Source organism: Lepisosteus platostomus, chromosome 8 (genome assembly GCF_059453375.1).
Source record: "Lepisosteus platostomus isolate fLepPlt1 chromosome 8, fLepPlt1.hap1, whole genome shotgun sequence".
Taxonomy (NCBI): domain Eukaryota; kingdom Metazoa; phylum Chordata; class Actinopteri; order Semionotiformes; family Lepisosteidae; genus Lepisosteus; species Lepisosteus platostomus.
The window spans coordinates 54,196,006-54,215,128 of NC_142618.1; the positions used below are offsets into that span (position 1 = coordinate 54,196,006).

Below are 19,123 nucleotides of genomic sequence, written 5' to 3' on the forward strand. Positions count from 1 at the left end.
CAATATGTACTCCTTTCAGTCACAATCAACAAGTGTGCAGCCAACCTCTTGTTCAATCATTGTCTAAATCTTTAGTAATGCTAGATTTCTCCTGGAATAAAACAAAAATGTTTCTGTATCCCTAATGATTAAACCACATGGATTCAGATCCGGTGTATATCCAAGCAGGTCTTTTATCAGGGTACAAAATAAATGCATTATTGTACAATATTTGTATGGAATAATACATGTGCATATTTACACATTAATATGGAAGGCTATTCTCATTGTAAAGCTGTGCCTTGCTACTGTATTTCAAAGTAACAATGTTCCTGTGTGTGGAAAAATAAGAAAGAATGAAGGATAAAAAATAGGACATTTACAATGTTTAATATGCCAGTAAATAGTGAATGTAAAACAAAGGGTTAGAAATAAAATGTAAAGTTTAGTAGAGCTAGATCACCAGCAGAGCTTTCACACTAGAGGGTGGAAAGTCTAATATGCGGCTGTTTCCCTGCCTATATAAACATACATATTTATATATTATCTAGGATGCAATCTATCCTGGTATCCTATAGGTGAAGAAAGATTTTAAAAATAAAGAAGTTCAAGCAAGGAAACACATTTATTTTTATTATGGAGATGCAAGCATGAAGGTATGTGGAATCTGTTCACATCAGTGTCTGGTTGTTTAAAAAAATAAATTCCCTTTTATTGGCATTTAAAAAAAAGTACTGTAAATCTCAGTAAGGAGGTAGCTGAAGTGTTTTCCCGTTGACACAATTGGAAGTCCACTTTTTCCCACAGCACTGGACGAATTAGCCTTGTCTACATACTTAAGTCATTTAGCACAGAGCAATATGTAATTCCTAGTATTGTTAAGGGAAATCAGGGTTGGAAATGTGGATTGGCAGATAGCTTGAGTGAATGGTTTCAAAGACAAGGCAAACAACAGTCGAAAGTGGGCACACATGAAAAGTGCTACTAGAAACAGGAACTGGGAAGAGCACTGTCTACCTGTTTTCTGAAAGTTTATCTCACATTTCAACAGTATTAATATAACCTGATCTCCAACCCATGGGATGAAAAACTGATCAAGCTGTTTAAGAGCCTCCTCAGCTATGAACAAAGTGCTTAGTGGGAGGTCATTCTAATAAATGTGTGTAGAAAGTAGAGAGAGGCAAATGTAGAATGCCCTTTAATAAAGCCTGTCTGATTGTGGTTTACTAATTTGGTCATATTTGGCCTCCAGCAAATAAATCGTAGCATTTAGAGGGGCAAAGGAGCAAATTGTAAAGATGGGAGAATTAGGGATATACTAGCAGGATTGATTCTCAGTGGTAGTATTTCAAGCAATAGGAAAACTCATTGGGGTTAAAACAGTCAAGCGAAGTTCAGGATAAATACCACTATATTTATTTTTATTTATTTATTTTTGCCTTCTTTAGTTCAGACAATATACAGTATATATATACTGTAGGTACGTAGAGTATAGTCAGTTTTTCAAGAAAAATGCTAGGTAAACTAGAGATATCAACTGTGAACTATATGATTTAGGATAAAATGTGAAATGTAGAGTGTTATCTGCACTGGATTAGACTGTGACCAGTATTGATCTAATGACAGGAATATCTTCAAAGTGTTCATTGGTGCAGAGTCTCAAAGATCGTAAACTGCTAGGTTGATTACCATTAAAGTTACAATTCTGCTTAGATGTACATTTAAGAAATTCAGCTTGATGTCTAACAGAAGATTTAATTATTTTCTAAAAAGGTTGATTTCAAAGGCAGTAGCTTCAGAAAAAGTGAGATGTAGGACATGATTAAGTCTGTGCCTATTATAGAATTCCATGAGGTTAGCCTTGCCTTCAGCTTTAACAAGCAATTCCAACTCCTCCAGTAACTACATGAGCAGATTGGTCATCTAAGGAGAATCATGCTTTCAGTTTCTTCAGACAGGCAGTCTGAAGAAACTTTCTAGTCCCTGACATCTTGGCTGATGCCCACTTTTAATGTCTGTACCCCAAGGCTTCGGAACGGTCTCTCTCATGAGATACTGCAAGGTGTGTCTTTTTAAAAAGGGGCTTACATAATATACTTCTGTATTGTTTTGGTTACATTGTTCAAAGTGTTTTAGTACAAAAGATTTTAGGGAAATGTAATGTTTTTTTTTGTAATTGTTGTTTTTTTCACCGTAAGTGCTTTTCACTAACCAAATTTTACGTACCAATTATGACTAAAGGAGTTATAACAAAAATCATAATAGAAATTCATTAGGAAGGTTAGATCCCAATCTCTCACACTTCCACTAGAATTTTTCTGCTGAGAGGTGGCTTCACCCTGTCCTCCGTGGTGCAAGATTTTGTGCTCCCAGTGTATCAGGTTGTAATTCAAGTATTCAAAGCATCAGGGACGCATTGGATTTCTTCAGAATCAACAGTGCAACACTAAACAGGGCACACAAAGTGAAAACTAAGGGAAATTACGTCTCTTCTAACTCTAACTTAGGCTGACTTCATGCTTTGACATTTTTTTTTGGGGGGGGAGTGAGAATTATGAATGCTTGAATTGATCAATTCAATTATTCAGAATCCTCAAAGGCAGTTACAGAGGCAATCAATTGAACTTCTTCAGTACACAACAATGCAATTGTAAAGAAGGACTTTTAAAGCCGTTTCTTTACATAACTGGTTGTGGGAGTATGGAACAAGCTATCTTGCCATATCGTTGAAGTTGAAACCCTGGATTTTGTCAAAAAATAGCTGGATGAGATCCTCAAATCAAATAGCTACTGCCTATCAAATAGATTAGCTGATCTGAATACCCTACGTTTGTTTGTAATCTCAATGTTCTTATATTAATTCACTCTATCATCAGTTCTGTTTTTCCCCATGTATTTCCATACACTAGTCAACATTGAAAGCTTCAAACTTCCAGTTCTAGAGTCTTTTTTATAATTCCTTTTGCTGCTGATTTGTTAGATGATGGCTTTTTAGATTTTTGTGATGTGGAATAATTTGTTGTTGAATAATATGAAGCAAACCTTGCAAAGGAGTTCAATTTTGAAAAAAAAAAAAGCCTGTAGATACTGGCACATATGAAAATGTGAAGGCAAGAGACAGTGCTTTTTGCAGTAATGAATGCAAAACATTTTGCTTATTCATCCTAAAGAAATATAAAACAGCAGGATTCTTGGAATGGTTTTGTTTTTTTAAGGGAATTTGAAATTCCATGCAAGCTCTCAGCTGGATCCAAAAGCTCCATGCATTAGTATGTATGCATCGATTCTAAAAGAAATGAGTCTGAAACAGATATGAGCTAACATTATCTAAAATGAAGGAAAATATGCATGAAAAGGAATTAATGGGTGTTTTACTCTTACTCCAGATAACCACCAAGTGTGCATGTTGCTTTAATGTAAATAAACTTGTGTTTGCAGTGAAAACTGATCAGTTGCAGACAATCAAAAGGGAACTGCTGCAGATTAAAATGAAGATTGACTCTTTGTTGAGCAGACTGGAGAAGATCGAGAAGCAGCAGAGATCAGAGACTGGTGCGTAGAACTCATCCTTAGAATTAGCCCACAAGCAGATAAGTTAAATTGCACTTAGTTGTCACTTTGACACATTTGAGATTTTTAAGAAGTGTCTAAATCTTATAATAGATTAATGTGATTGCAGAAATAGTTATTAAAGTTATCAAAGCTGTTTATTCAATAGTGATTCTAAAGCTAATAACTAAAAAACAAAATTTAAAATATGCAGAAGTAGATAAGTATTATAATAATATACTGTTTCTTCTAAAAATGTGAATCTTTAAAGCTTCTATACCTTTAAAAAATGCCTTTCAAATGCATTAACAAACAGTACCTGTAGTAATTTTGTCACTTAAATGGTCATAAATAATAAACCTTTCTGACACCATTCTTTGTTGCATATAATACATTACTTCATCTACCTAAACTACACCTTTAATCAATAGAGAAAAACAGAACGGAAGCCTTAAGAAAACGCTAGTGCAGGATTTCTTGCTAAAATAATGGTTTCCACAGAATTCCTTGCTTCATTTCCATTAGATTAGCATGGACATGATGAGATCCGATGCAACCACTTCTCCATATAAACATTGAAAAGCCTTTATTTTAAGGCCCAACCAGTGCTTCTTTGAAAGACTAGCTTAACTTACATTTGATTAAATCCTTGTCTTCAGTTTGTGCTGACTTTTAGTGGCTATGTCCTGACTGATTTGCATAATCCTGCTTTTATATATTTTACTGCATCTTTGCAGAAGCTCAGAGGAAATATGAAGATAACTGCGAGTCACTTCATGAGGGATCCATATCTGAGAATGCAGACAACTCGACTGAGGAGGCTGGGGAAGTAGCACTGGAAACAGAAGCAGGGGAGATGACTGACGGTGCCGAGGATGACTATGATGAGGAAGGCAGCAATGATCTGGTAAAATAGTTTATGTTCCAATGTGTTTATTTAGTTGATTATACCAGAAAATGTTGTATGTGTTTCATTGGAATAAAGTTTAATTTTAAAAGTGGGTTAGAAAATGTGTGAAATTTTTGCACTGGGACAAAAACTGCAATCAGGAAAAACAATGATATTCCAAAAGGGAAGGAATAACAGAGTTGAGCAAGTACAAGAAGATACATTTTAAGGAGAGTTCTGGATCGGCTCACAATCCAGTTGTGATTCAGATCCATCAAACTGCTTTGTCAGGGTTGGCATTTTTTGACCAGGGTTATTGGAAGAATGTCTCATTATGTCACTTTATCTTGTGGCATTTTAGCTGGCTGCCCCTGGTTTAACTATTGTGTTTGGATCCTCTTTAGGATCCTCGGTGTCTTATGTTGTTTCCATTCCAGGAAAGACTGAGCAGGCTCCGTCTACTTTCAGGTCTTCCCGGTTCCTGTTCTCATCTCACAAACATTGCTTCTGTTTCACCACACTCTCTGAGTCTCTTTAGTCTTCTCACACTATCTTTAGGTGTGTGTCTCAGCAAGGCAATGGAGTACTCATTCTGACTCCCTCCATGGTCCCTAGTCCTCTTACTCACTTCATTGACTCTCCCCTCTTCACTGATCACTAGGGATAGAGCTTTCTTACTTTGTGGTGCCCAGTTTCTCTTTACTATCTCATATGTTACTGTGTTACATATGTTTTCACTCTTTGCTCATTATCCACTAAACTAATCTACATTATTTAAGGTGTACTAATGATTCAATATGTGCAGTTTTGATGTCTTCTCTCTTGTCTCTGAGAAGATACCCTGCTGCCTTGCTAGGCAATGCACCATTTTTCCATGTGTTACTATCCTGTCAGTCCTGGTTGACAGGGTTAAAAGCCCTTCTATGGCAATTTAGCTGGACCAGGCAACAGGCTACCTGAACACCCTTTTGCCTACCTTGCCTTAAAAGCCTCCTGGCTCCCCTAAGAGGTGTGGGTAATTCTACTTTGAATTCCAACAGCTCATTCCCTCCCATGAAATTCCATTCCTTCCAAGTGCTCAGTAATTGCAGCTGTATCTCAGTCTGCAGCACTTTATTTTGTTACTGGGTGGCCATTTTGGCTCAGGGCCCTACCACCAGGCCTTAGTTTTGAGCCAAGATGGGGGCTTCCTCCAAGAGCAACCTCTCACTACATTGCAGATGCCTTCACACTTGCAGTGATGTCAGTAAGAGTTGCTCCTCCTTGAATCTGTGCTAATTCTATGTAAGGCACTGTGTTGATTTGAGTATGTCAAATAGACTGCTCTGGTGGGCAGAAAAGCATCTCTGCAGGTCATCATTTATTCTGTATAGCAGTGTAATTCTAGCCATAAGATGAGTCTTAAAACAATTTGTTATTCCAAATTGAGTGGCCAGATTGGAAAGTTTAAATTTTGACAAAAATATAAAATATAAAAATATAACTGCAAAACAAGGGGATTAAAAAAGAGCCTTTAGAAAATGCTCAACAGGTGACTAACCTTTAAGAGCTTGGGAAAAGCAGATGGTTATAACATTTATAAGTAGATTGGTGAATTTCCCTGATATTCTAAAAGTTTGGATGTGAAAGCCAACAGATATAAAGGTCTTTTCGGTTAATAACGTTGGGGTGTTTTACTTCTTAACAATTTATGAATATTCCTTGATGATGTGTGCTCTTAAGTCCTCATTTACCAACAGTTCCTACAGTATGTAATAAGACACATCTCAATGAAGGATAATGTGCATGCTGTTAAATTCCATATTCATCAAACATAATAAAATGCATTTTAAAGCATAATATACTCATTAACACACCTTAAATTAAGATGATGCTAGATCACTAGCATCTGCAAAAATATGGTAATGTACGCAAATGAAGTGCAAAGACAGCACTAATGGTAGAAATTATATGCACACAGTATTCAGTAAACCGTGCTAACCATAAGGTGGTGATGGGAAGCAGGTGTTATGAGCTGATAGATCCTTCTTAGATGATACTGTCTGTCAGTACAAATGTTTTTTGCTCATTGTCGGCTCATTTCATGCTAACAGGAAAGGGTATCATTATCAAAGAGGAAAAAGTGATGGACAGTAATACCCAGAAATTTGAGAGCATGAGAAAAATGTCTATTTGTCAGATAAAAAAATACTAATAATGAGCACAGAGTTGTGGATATATGTTGTAAATCTTTCATTTTGCGTTTCCCTGCCTGTTTTTAACCTGTAAAGTCACTCCAGATTTATAACGCAGTAAAACAGGATTTTTGAGGCAAACTAAATTCACTGTTATTTTGCTAATGCCTTTTTGAGGACACAGATATTTGAATGATTTCTTCTTACTTTTCAGCACATATATTCTATGAACAAAATATTTCACATTACATTTCAGATTTTTTATTAAAATTGTAGTCATTTGTAGTCAAATTTTGCTGGTCAAATTTTCTTTTGCTGTTTTTATTTTACAAATAGCATTTGCTTCTGAATGCAGTCTGCCATACTCTTCCCTCAAACTTCCTCAACTTTTGTTTTGTTCTTTGTAGCCAGTGGTCTATATTATGATGCACTTTATACTGTATGTCCAATATGCACTTATTAGAAGAGCTTTGCTAGTATCTACTGCTTACCTTAAAATTAGACCTGTTTTGCTCTGCTAACGAATTTTGTAGCACACATAATGATAATGGAGTGTTTCACTTAATGAATAACACATTAATTCAGTTTCAGTTTATAAGATGCATGTCTTTGGATGGTGTTATCCTGGTTAATATCTCTACTATTAAAATCCTTAAGTGAATGGGACCTTTAGATTCAAAATGGTAATGTGTATATTGAGGATAGAGGGAAAGTTTCTTATATGTGTTCAATTTAAAAAAGAAAATCTAGTTGAGCACAAACAGTCTGAGATAGGCAACTTTTGTAATGCAACTTTTGTAATGATTATTGGTATTCTCCTTTATGTTGTATTAAAAGATGCTACTCAATTAATGTAAATGAGTGATTGAGTATTGTAAATATAATAAAGGGAGCAGGGTCCCATAATATAGTAAATAGTTTTTTGTACGTAACATTTTTGAAGATATGTATTGTTTCATATATTTTAATTAATAAATACATATAAAATTATTAATGTGTTTGTTATTCAGATAGACAGCCATGTATCAGACATAGAAGACAGCAGTAACTGAGAAAAAAAAAACAAAATGGTAAGATTTTCTTTTTGTTTCTATTTATAAATATAATCTATTCTTTTTTCTTCTCCTCATTATATTATTATTATGCTCAAAAGAAAAAAAATAAATTGCATGTATAATTTATTAAATAGGTGAAACTACAGTTGTTTAAAATTTGTGTTCAACCCTTGAATGGCAAAATAATAATTTAATAATTGCTTACACCTATATAACACTTTTCTGGACACTCCACTCAAAGTGCTTTATAGTTAATGGGGACTCCCCATGTGCAGCAATTACCTGGCTGATGTGATTGCAGCCATAGTGTGCCAGTTTGATCACACACCAGCTATCAGTGGGGAGGAGATCAGATTGATGAAGCCTAGGAGTTCATAACTGGTAAAGGCTAATGAGAAATTTGGCCTGGATGCTGGGGTAACACCCCTACTCTTCTTGATAAATGCCCTGGATTTTTAAAGACCACATAGAGTCATGACCTCGGTTTTACGTCTCATCTGTAGGACATAACCTTTTTACGGTATAGTGTCCCCAGCACTACACAGGACCCACACAGACCACAGGGTGAGCGCCCCCTACTGGCCCCACTAACTTCACTTCCAGCAGCAACCTTTTTTCCCAGGAGGTCTTGATCCAGGTACTGACCAGGATCTCACCTGCTTAGCTTCAGTGGGTTACCAATTGTGAGTTGCAGGGTGATATGGCTGCTGGCCAAATATAATATTTAGTGTATATTGTGTTTTGGAAACCGTGTGTATTGGAAATGACATTTTTAAAACAATGATAGATGGGAATAAACCTTTTACTTTTATTTTTCATTGTTTATTAAGTGTCTTCAGTCTTTATTTTTTCTTTTGTACACTATATTTCTGTTTATAAAGACTAATATGTGTTTATTAAAAACTGATTAATAGTCAGTATTTTTTTGAAGCTGTGTCTTATTAAATCAAACACAGGTATATAAATGTTGGAATCATCCCACTGGAGACTATGAATTACACTAATAAGTTGACCATTTAATATAAAAATACAAATTTGGAGAACAGATCATCTGTAAGTAAATACAATATTTCTTATATATTTGAATAGCTAAGATTTTTTGGAAGACAAGATTCAAACATGTACTGAGAAATATGAGACATCTTCAGCTAAACATGCAAAATATAATGAACCCAATATTCATTTCGATATTACGATAATGAGCTCATCAATTGAATGGTCTTGGATTTTTTTCAGACAGAATGGCAACCAATAAAGACATTTTCCATGCATCCATTATCAGAAAGCCTGTTATTCCTGATAGGGATCACAGCAACCAAGAGCTTATTCTGGAATTATCTGGGACAAGATGGGAGTACATCCTAGATAGGACTACCAAACTATTGTAAGCTATATACACAAGCAATCACATAAGAACAGTTTAGAGGCACGGATTAACCCAGCAAGTATATAGAGTAGGAGGAGGCAGCGAGTTACGGAAAGCAGAACACCTAGAGAAAGTATAGTAGAGTCCGGACTCAAGACCTGTAGGGTAGCAGGTCCACCCAACATGCCACCCATAAAGTACAAAAATTACCATATTGAATGTGCATGCCAGTTATGTGTCATACTCATGTAGTTACGCAGTAACACAAAATTCTGACATTTAACTCTGACTGTTTCCTGACCTAGACGAAAATATATATATATCTTTTCTCTGCTGTCAAATTCAAATAAACATTCCACATTAAGTCGGTCAAATGCTCCATGTTGCCTTGGCTGACAATACAGAAGGAATTTTAAATGTCATGTACACAATGAAATTGCAAGTAATAATGACATTTTTTCCTTCAAAGGATGAAATGTATAAGGAAATGTTTGAAGTTGGTAGAAACTAATAACAATACTGTGGTACCAGTATTGTCTTATGTGATTGTTTATATCTAGACTGAGTGTTATTGCATCAAGATTAGATTTAGAGGAGAGAGATGTATGCTTTTATTTTGTACATCACAAAAAGACACACAACTTGTCATCCTAAAGTATTTATTTTAGCTTTACTTTGTATTAGTTGCAAAATACTTGCAAATAGTTGTTTTCAGCTTCATTTTTCAGATTTGGAGAAGTTTATCAGTGTTCCTCAATTGCAATTAGCAAACATTAAAAACTTTACCTAATAATGTATTAGTGGTAAAACAGATAAAGCAGTTTAGTTCCTGACATCATCTTCTCTCATTCAGCTTTAAGAACTGAACAGCTACAGAAATCATGCAGATCATAACAGGATTTGCAATGAGGAAACAGCAAAAGATAGTAGGCTTACAATTTAAGCTTTCAGGGAGATTGAGCCTCTTTACTTCTTTATAGAGGTGCTAGTGTAATATTAAAGTTTATTTTTAAATGTTGCAATAGTTTTAAGTGTGATGTATCATATTCTTTTAAATATACTTCCAGCTACTGTAAGTGAGTTCTATAAACATTGTCAGAAGGTATGAAGATATGATGTCCTGCAGTATGAACTGTTTCAGTTTATAAACAGCATTAATCTAATTGAACTGTCAAAAAATCTGAATTTCACAGCTGGAGAAGATGCATTTCCCTTCAAGGTAATGAACCATTCAGTTCACTGCCCATTTATTCTGACTACATTAACATTATTGATGTATTCCTCTGAATGAATGGGGTATTAACATATAAGAGATTGAATTCATCTACATTCAGGAACTATCCAAACTTAATTTATACCTTAACCTAATTTATACCTAATTTAAACTCTATTTTTTTTACCAGTTTTATATTTAGTATTGTAACACTAATAATATTCCATGTTGCCTTACATTTTTACTGTTATTGAAAAAAATCAAAATAAAAGTGTAAGGATTGCCATTAAACATAGATATACATTATTTTGTACTGTATAATCCATTTTTTGTCCAGTTTAATCCAGTTTGCCTCAGTAAAGCTCTTACTTTATTTCCAAGTATAATTTTCTTTAGGTTTTGTCAAATCAATCTTGGCCATGCAAATAAATAGTATCCTACTTCATATTCCACTAGGTTTCTATGAGATTGCTTTATAGCATCAAGTAAACTACAAAAATGTATAAGTACATATTCAGTTAAGTCATACACAGGACCAAATAAAAATAATAGAACAGTCCTCCAAATGTATGATTTCAATGCATGAATATTAGAAAATATATACATCTGCACATGTAATATACTGTACAGTAACTTGCCACAGTGTATTGCAGTGCACGTCTAGAAATAGCAAGGCACACACTGTATTATGTAAATCTCAATTTTCATTAGAAGAAAAAAGCTAATACTCTGCTCAGAATCAAAGCATTAAAACAATGAGAAAACATGTTTTGATAAAAAATGATATACAGTACATGTTACCAGTTAATATACTGTATGTTTCTATATTATAAAATATACAAGTAAGCAAAGATACAGTAAGTACTTGACACCAAAGAACTCCTTATGCTAGTCATATTGGGATTGGTGTTGGAAATGTAAGTTGGCTAGCCAATACCATACTATCTGACATACAGTATATATCACTGATCATGGTAATGTAATTTGCTGGGTCTTAGAAATTTTACTTGACAAAAATGATGATGTAAGAGAAAGAACCAACAGCCTAAAAAAAACTAAAAACACCTTTTGTAGCATATTTTATATTATGCCCCTATAATTTGAGGACAGAACAATAATAGCATTTTCCAAATACATTGCATTTCTAATAGCAGTAATACTGCCTAAAACTGGATCACATAATTTATCATATTTTATATTAATTATATGGGTTCTTATTAAAGTCCCCATGTCAGGTTGAGGTTGCTAAGGGGTTTCTCTGCAGCCGCCCACTTATCAGAAGTCTGTCTGCTGTTAAAACAGACCTGGAGTATGGGATAGCCTACAAGACTAGTGGTAGTGGGCTAGGAACAGAGCACTGGAGTTGATACTCTTTACCTGAACATCTTTCCTTGGAATGGGTGATACTGTTGGGCTGAGACGTGTGAAAGTTAAGGAAATTAAAGTAGCAGACTAAGTGGTGGATGGTTGATCTAGGTCGGCTGTACCAAAGCTGAAGAAGACACTGCAAAACAAGTTCCAAAAATGAACAAAGCATCCACTGACGCTCACCAGATACTTTTAAGCTCTGATGAGACCTGAAGTAAATTTAGGGGCAGGGGAGCTAGCATGTACATACTGTAAAAATATTTGTGTTTATTTTCATCTAAAATAAAAACAACCAGGCTGATGCTTGTATCTTTGGGATGCTGGTTTAGAGACGTCCCTGGACTCAGGAACTTGCAGTCTTTGTAAATGATAGTTTAGTAGAGCCTTTAGCTTCTATGTTTTTGTCTACAATATTGTGTCATCTTAAATACTGTTTATACATGGAAACAAACATACTATGCTTAGTCAGTTTCTATTCTTGACTATTGGAGGCATTTTATCTGTTATTTTAAATTGGGGTTATTACTTATTTTCATTTATTTTATTTCATTTCTAATTTATTAGAATTCATTTTAGTGTAGTCTATAATCAGTATTTCATATCACCACTCTTGATTTATTACACATATAATAAATATAATGTATGTTTGGGGCAGCATCTCACATATTTTGCATACATTACTGTATGATTTACACTGCAGAGTTTTTCAGTGCTTCTGTTTATCAACAGCAGAAAGCAGATCAACACCTGCTGTTTTCAGCTGGCATATGTAATCAGGGAAAAAAAACATTTATACCTTCAATCACTTTTTGGATGAATATTGAACACCATCACCAGATGTGCGCTGTGCTCTAAAGTACATTTACAGGGATTCTATGCACATTTCATATGGTCCACATAAGATTGTTTTTTGTGTGGTTATTATTGTATTTGTATCCTGTGTGCTCAGTGTTGGTATATTTTGCAGTTAGAAAACAGAGGAAGGGAATATCCTTCATTCTCATCATCACAAGCCACAATGCTCTCAAATTGCTTTTGTCATTTATAGGGCTTGGTGACATTTCCAACACATTTGAATTAGGAGTCTGCGCTTTGATACTCTTTGCCCTTTTAATAAATGGTGTCCTTTGCCACACACATAATTGGCATTCATTGTCACGCAATGTATTGGGAAACATTTTTGTTTTACAACATGTATAGGAGTTGCATTTTCAATGCAGCAGCACACTTAAACCAACAATCCACACACATTAGCAGCCAAACGTATGGTAACTGTAAGATGGAATTCAACAGGTAATACCATTTATGTTTTATGAGCCGCATCACACTGAAACAATTCCTCTGTTAAAGGTTATAATCCTGATATTGTACCTACCACTTACAATATCATACTGGTGTATAGAAAATGGCCCCAACTATTGTTAGACTATGCCTGTTGTTGCTGCAATGGCCATGGACTCTGAGCAGAATTAAAGGGCCTTAAGCAGACTTAATAATTTACGTAAAGCTATGATGAAGTAATGATGGGGTCTAGACTGAGAATAAACTGTTCTTTGTGCTCTCTGGTCCTGCCAGTTGCTGTTCCTGTTTCAGTGTTACATTCAGTTAAACCTGTTGTACATGCTTGCACTGGTAGACACTCTTGCTTTAAAGTGTATAGTTGGAGGTGGTCTCCCAACTCCCAATTCTGCGAGACAAGAAGGGGGTCTGTTCTTTCTGTTATACTATGTTCTGCTTTCTGTCTGCAAGTACACAATCTAATGAAAAGCAAGTGTTCCACCACCTCAGTGTCATGAATCTCCATGAGCACTTTAAACTGCTGCAGTACACAGACACAAGCCCAGGTTGCAGGTTTACCAGTCTACAACAAACCATGCCAATACCAGTACATTTGGCATGTTTGTCTTCTATTACTCCTTGTTCAATAAACAGAACAGTCCCATCATGCTTTTTCTATTGATGTGAGAGTTTTAGACTTCTTTTGAACCATAATATTTAAAACAGATGGACTAAACACATTTTTTTACTTTGAAACAGCCTTTTGCATTTCCTGAGAGTTAGAATTACCAAATAAAATCTACTGATAGTTTGTACTTAAAATGTGATCTTGTTTTTATTGTACATAAACCTGGATGAATTAAAAATGTATTTTCTTAAATGGATTTAATTACCATGAATGTTGTATGTAGTAATTGTATTTATATGTGGATATACTGTATAATGACTGAAATTGTAATAAATATTTTCTTAGACAATGGGGATTTAAATTATTCAGTACATAACTAAATAAATCAATTAATACTCCCCTTCTGCATTCACTGCTGTATTTCAAATAGAGTATGTCTGGAAATAATTAATACAAGATAATTAATCAGTTTTCTTAGTCTTATTTGTGACTTAAACACTTTTAATCATTGATATTTTATTTTGCAGGAATTTTAACTCTGCACCCATCATGTCATTAATTTCATTTCTCTGTATTTCAGGGATCAGAGGATGTTAGTCTGCTTTCAAAACACCACTGGTTGTGAAGAAAGTCACAGCTTTCATTTGAGGAAACTGGTAGACCCATGGGCAAGCAAGGAATGTTGCTGGAGAGGAGCAATTCCTTGAAACAAGCAAACAAGAATGGTGGCACTTTCTTTCTTTTGGCACTTACAGTACATTTCCAGTCCCTGTCAAGATATCAAGCATCTAGTCTACACTGTATGAATGTAAAAATTCATGTTCCTGATCTATGTACACTTCTAAATATCCTTGGACCAGATTCACAAAGAGCTTGCCAGTGTGCACACCAATTTGTCTTTTTTTATTTTTCAAAAATGAAAAAAAAATTATATATACAATACTCACAGAGCTGTTTAAAAACAGGTTCCAAGTTTTGTTTTTAATCCTTTATCTATTTAGATGAATCCACTGATAGCACATTTTCATTGATGTTGCTGACCTAGAGATTCATTTGTAGATCAAGGCATTTACTAGGGCAAATGTAAGTGAAGAACTCGAAGGTACAACAGCATCATCCCATCAGCGACTATGTGAAAATACAAAACTTCATAAATAGGTCTGATTCTGTAATTTTTTTACGAAACTATGCATGTTTCATTCGAGATTTTAGATTTTTCTCTACTGCAGCTTACCTTAATGGCTAAAAGTTCAAAACGTTTTGTCAACAAAATATTTTCAATATGTTTGCTGGTAGCAGATTAACACATGTTTGATATTTGATAAAGTATTATTGTGTGTACATAGGCAAGCTCTGTTGTACCATCACACACATCACGTAGAATACTAGGTCAGTTTGTGTGTTCACCTGCCAGATCCTCAAATATTAATGCAGAATCTTTTTTTTTTTACTTGTACAACACAAAGGCAATGTCATGACAGTCATACTCAGTCTGGCTATCCTCGTGTTCATTGGCTGGCTGCCTTCTTTGGTGTGGCACAATTCTACCTAGGTCTCTAAAGGTGAACTGTCCTTATGCCAAGGTATTTGGTCAGTATTTTGATTTCTGAGGACTGGAGTTTATACTGTAAGTTTCTATTTATTACCTGGTTCATCTCACTTTACACTTACCAAAGGTTTAGAGCAGGGGTGGCCAAATGTTCTAATTGTAGAAGTCACATACACCAATTTATATGTCCAAGAGCCAGAATGCACATAAATAAAAAGGAAGTATTTTAATCACTCTTAAAATTATCCCCACAATTATTTTAGTTCATGTGTTTTTCTAAGTACATTATTGTTAATAATGACATTTTAATAAGTTGCTCTTATAACGTTAAAGAGTTAAATAAGAAAACCATTAAAGACATTTTTCTTTGAATTAGGACCTATTATTTAAACTGACTAAATACCATTTTCTGTGTTTATAAGTAGAACTGTTCCTTCTGTTAAATAGTTTTGAAATATTTTCTTGTAAATGACAGCTGTACTGTCCTTACTTGTACTAACCACTGTTGTAAAAATGAGAAATCACTCAGGCCATCTAAACTTTTATTTGAGACTTGTAGCGGGGCATTCATATGTGCTTGGGAAGTGCTAGACCAAACTACAATGTTATCATTGAGGAGATGCCACTGGCCATAGTGTGTCTGTAAAGATAGAATATGGCTTATTTGTCATTTTTCCTTTACTGGATTCAACATAACAATCACTTCTGTGATTGTCTTTGAAAAAAAGTTCAGGATAGTTAAGGATGTAAAAATTAAGGGATAAGGATACTTAGCCACATAATATGTGACACTAAAAGTCTTGTTGAATCTTCTTCTTTCTTTAAAGCCATAATTCATAACCAGAAGATGGAGATACTGACACAAGGCAAACTCAAATCTTTGAAATTCTAAAATGTACAACTGAATAAAAAAGAACTCATCGATAGACTACCATGTAAGGTTAACCAAGTGCTCAGCTGCTTCACCACTACCAACCAAACATGCTGTATGGCTTTTCTTATGTTTGTATATAAATGTAAAGAACTGACAGAAAATAAAATAATCTCTATATAAATAGTGATACAAACTTTGATACTTTCACAGTAGGATCACTTATTATCTATACTTTCTATCTCTTTCCCTTTCCTCAAGATGTGACTCAGCAGCCAGCTGGGTGCTGCAATTTGGCCACCCTTGGTTTAAAGTTTGAATTTATACTGTTCATTTGGAAATGGATGACTTAAGCTGAATAAATTGATGGAAACAAAACAGATATAACAAAAGGTTTTTAGTATTCTGTAACAAGCTACCAAACCATGTTTTAGAAGTTTGATTCAAGAAAAGTCTCTTTGATCCTTGGACCCATACCAACCAGCCAAGCTAGATGGGCCAAAATTTGATTCTTATGATCCTTAAAGTAAAATAGTAAATTCTTCTAATTATTGGTTACAACTTCACTCTTCATAAAACCATGTTTCTCCTGGCAATACCTTCACTAGACATTTAACTGCCCCTTTACTTTTTAATGATCCATTTCAATGTTTTATCCCTGAACGATGATTCTGAAGTATTAAAGTATTTTTGTGTGGTAGTACTTAATTCATGCTAAATAAAGTGTACTGTGGTTACTGCAAAGTTAACTGGGTTTCATTATTGTTTTTTGGATATTCCCTTAGTACTGTTACCTTAGTGAAGATAAATGGCTTATTGGTAATGAATGGATGGATATTTCCTCACAGCATTTTCACAGGTCACTCTTGCTAGATGGCCTATTTTTTATCATATGTTCAGCATATAAAAATACCAACAGGAAATATCAAAGGGTTAACTAATAATGCTGCATGTACATAATAAATTATATGAACAGCTGCCTTTCAAAAATAAAAAAACGGTCTTAATAGATATTCTCTGTTTCTGTTTCAGTATTTCCTTAAATTTCCCTTTACTCATTTTATTTAGTATTGGAATCATAATGTGTCACAATAAGTTATCATTTCTAATTCTTTAAATTTCAGGTAAGATATATATTCCAATGATCATTTTCATTTAAAAATATTAATATTGTTTATTTTGCTAAATTAATAAAATAGTACTTAGAATCTTACATATTTAAACACTACAGTAGTTTAATGACTTATACTAGTAAATACTAGTTTATTTGACTGATTTGTTCAAATGACTTACTTGTATACCCATTTACAGTAAATAGAGTTGGACATTGTTTCTGAAGCACTCTGAGAGAAGTACCCAACTCAAAAGTACAAGAGCAGTGCCCCTGGGACTAAACACTATTTTTCACCGATGCCAGCATTTTGTAAATTGCCAAACATTGAACAGCACAGATGGTTCTCCAATTTATTTAACAAAAGAAATTGTTTTCCCTGAATGAATGAATATTAAAATCAAAGCATACCAAATGGGTACTTTCTCTTCCAATTAATCTTATGTTTTAGTTTGACTAATAGTCTGTGTCATCTGCAATCTTTCTTTTAACACATTTCTTTGTGTTTTGTATTGGTGTCCTTTCATCTATGTTCACTGCGGTGTTTTGTGCTTCTTTGACATGAGGACTAGCGAATCCAGCAACAAGAACTATTTCTGAAAAGCCTTCTTTTCATCCATCAATTGTACACCATAATGCTTTACAACTAGCCCAGAGATGTAATGCACCACTCCCATGTATCCTTCCTGGCATAAAAGTGTTGAGAAGTACTAATACCTGAATTTGTTTAAAAAAAGTTAGCATGCAAAACTATAAACTCTTTAAGTCACAATTCATAGCATGGGTAATGCAAGAATCAAGGCATTAAAAGACCACAGATGTGGTTTGTAAGCTTCTTTAATAAAGATAATTCCACAGTGAACAGAGCTGTAAAACTTGTTTTGCAAACAACTTAGAAACTGGACAAGTGTTTTTTTTAATTAATCCCAGTCTTTACTCAATGAATCACAAGACAATTTAGAGAGGATAAATATTTAAAAGCTCACTGAAGGATTTGTAAAAGCCCGTGGTTAAAAGGTGATGAAGAAATCAGATGCTGTATAGAAATGTACAACTTTTTTGCAAAGCTATTTTTTATGATGAGCATGTTTATTGTTAAACTGTATTTTTTATTTATATTTGTTGCAGCTGTTGTATGGCATTTATTTTCATTGTGTAGGAAAACAAAATAAATGTATGTACCTGCCTTTTTATGTTTAGTTGTTTTGAGTGCTTTCTAGAAAGAAAGGCATTTAAGGAATTCAAAGATACATATAAAATGTTAGAAAACCACTGAAGATTTCATACATTTTACTGAAGAATCCAAACAAAACATTGAGAAAAAAAATACAAGGTATATCAACATGTACAGTATTTATGTAAACATTTGCATTTTTACACTTTTGGCTTAAATCTTAATGGAACCTTGTATTAGTCACAGAATTCCCATTACATGGAAAAAAAACAACACATTTCCTTCATTCTCCATATTTGTCAAACCTGTGTAGATAGAGACTCCCTAAGCATAGAAACAACATAGTGACATTGCTCCATTAGTTCAAACAGAGATATGGCTGGATGGGAAAACCAAGAAGATAGTTGTACCGTGGGTGTGAAAAGGTAAGGAATGCATTTTGAATAAAAAATAAACCCACTACATTAATACGTTTAATACATTAATACGTTTGTTAACTAATTTTGTGCATGAAAAACAGGAAAGTGTTTTCTTGGAGGTTATGAAGCCACATTTTCAGTATTTTTATTAACATTTCTATTTTATATTACTACTGTATCATGTAAAAAAATTGTTCTGGCGACACATGGTACTGTGCTGTAAAAATAAAAGAAGAAAATTGAAGTGTACAGGTAACACGTCATGTGGTAAGTCACTAAAACCTGGCCCAACACTTGGCTTCAAAGGCTTTCTGTGATCAAAATTGATCTAACACAAGATTTATTAGGGTGGCATGGTGGTGCATTGGTTAGCGTTACTGCCTCACAGCGCTGGGGCCCTGGGTTTAATTCCAACCATGGGATGCTGTCTGCATAGAGTAGTATGTTCTCCCTGTGAGTTTCCTCTGAGTTCTCCTGTTTCCTCCTAAAGTCAGAAGAAA

General features: G+C 34.4%; 1 protein-coding gene across 3 annotated transcripts in view; it reads left to right on the forward strand.

Moving 5' to 3' along the window:
• The window catches only part of ralylb (RALY RNA binding protein like b), a 157,850-nt gene extending 141,806 nt beyond the window's left edge, over positions 1-16,044 (forward strand). The window contains exons 6-9 of one of the 3 annotated variants that reach the window (XM_088643955.1): positions 3,418-3,531; positions 4,266-4,435; positions 7,606-7,661; positions 14,080-16,044. In XM_088643955.1, coding sequence (XP_088500081.1) covers positions 3,418-3,531; positions 4,266-4,435; positions 7,606-7,626 — 305 coding nt within the window. In that variant the 3' untranslated portion in view covers positions 7,627-7,661; positions 14,080-16,044. Of the gene's footprint in view, positions 1-3,417; positions 3,532-4,265; positions 4,436-7,601; positions 7,662-14,079 lie in introns of all 3 variants that reach the window. The other 2 variants (XM_088643954.1, XM_088643953.1) reach the window with 2 other exon arrangements.
• The last annotated feature ends 3,079 nt before the right edge of the window (positions 16,045-19,123 follow it).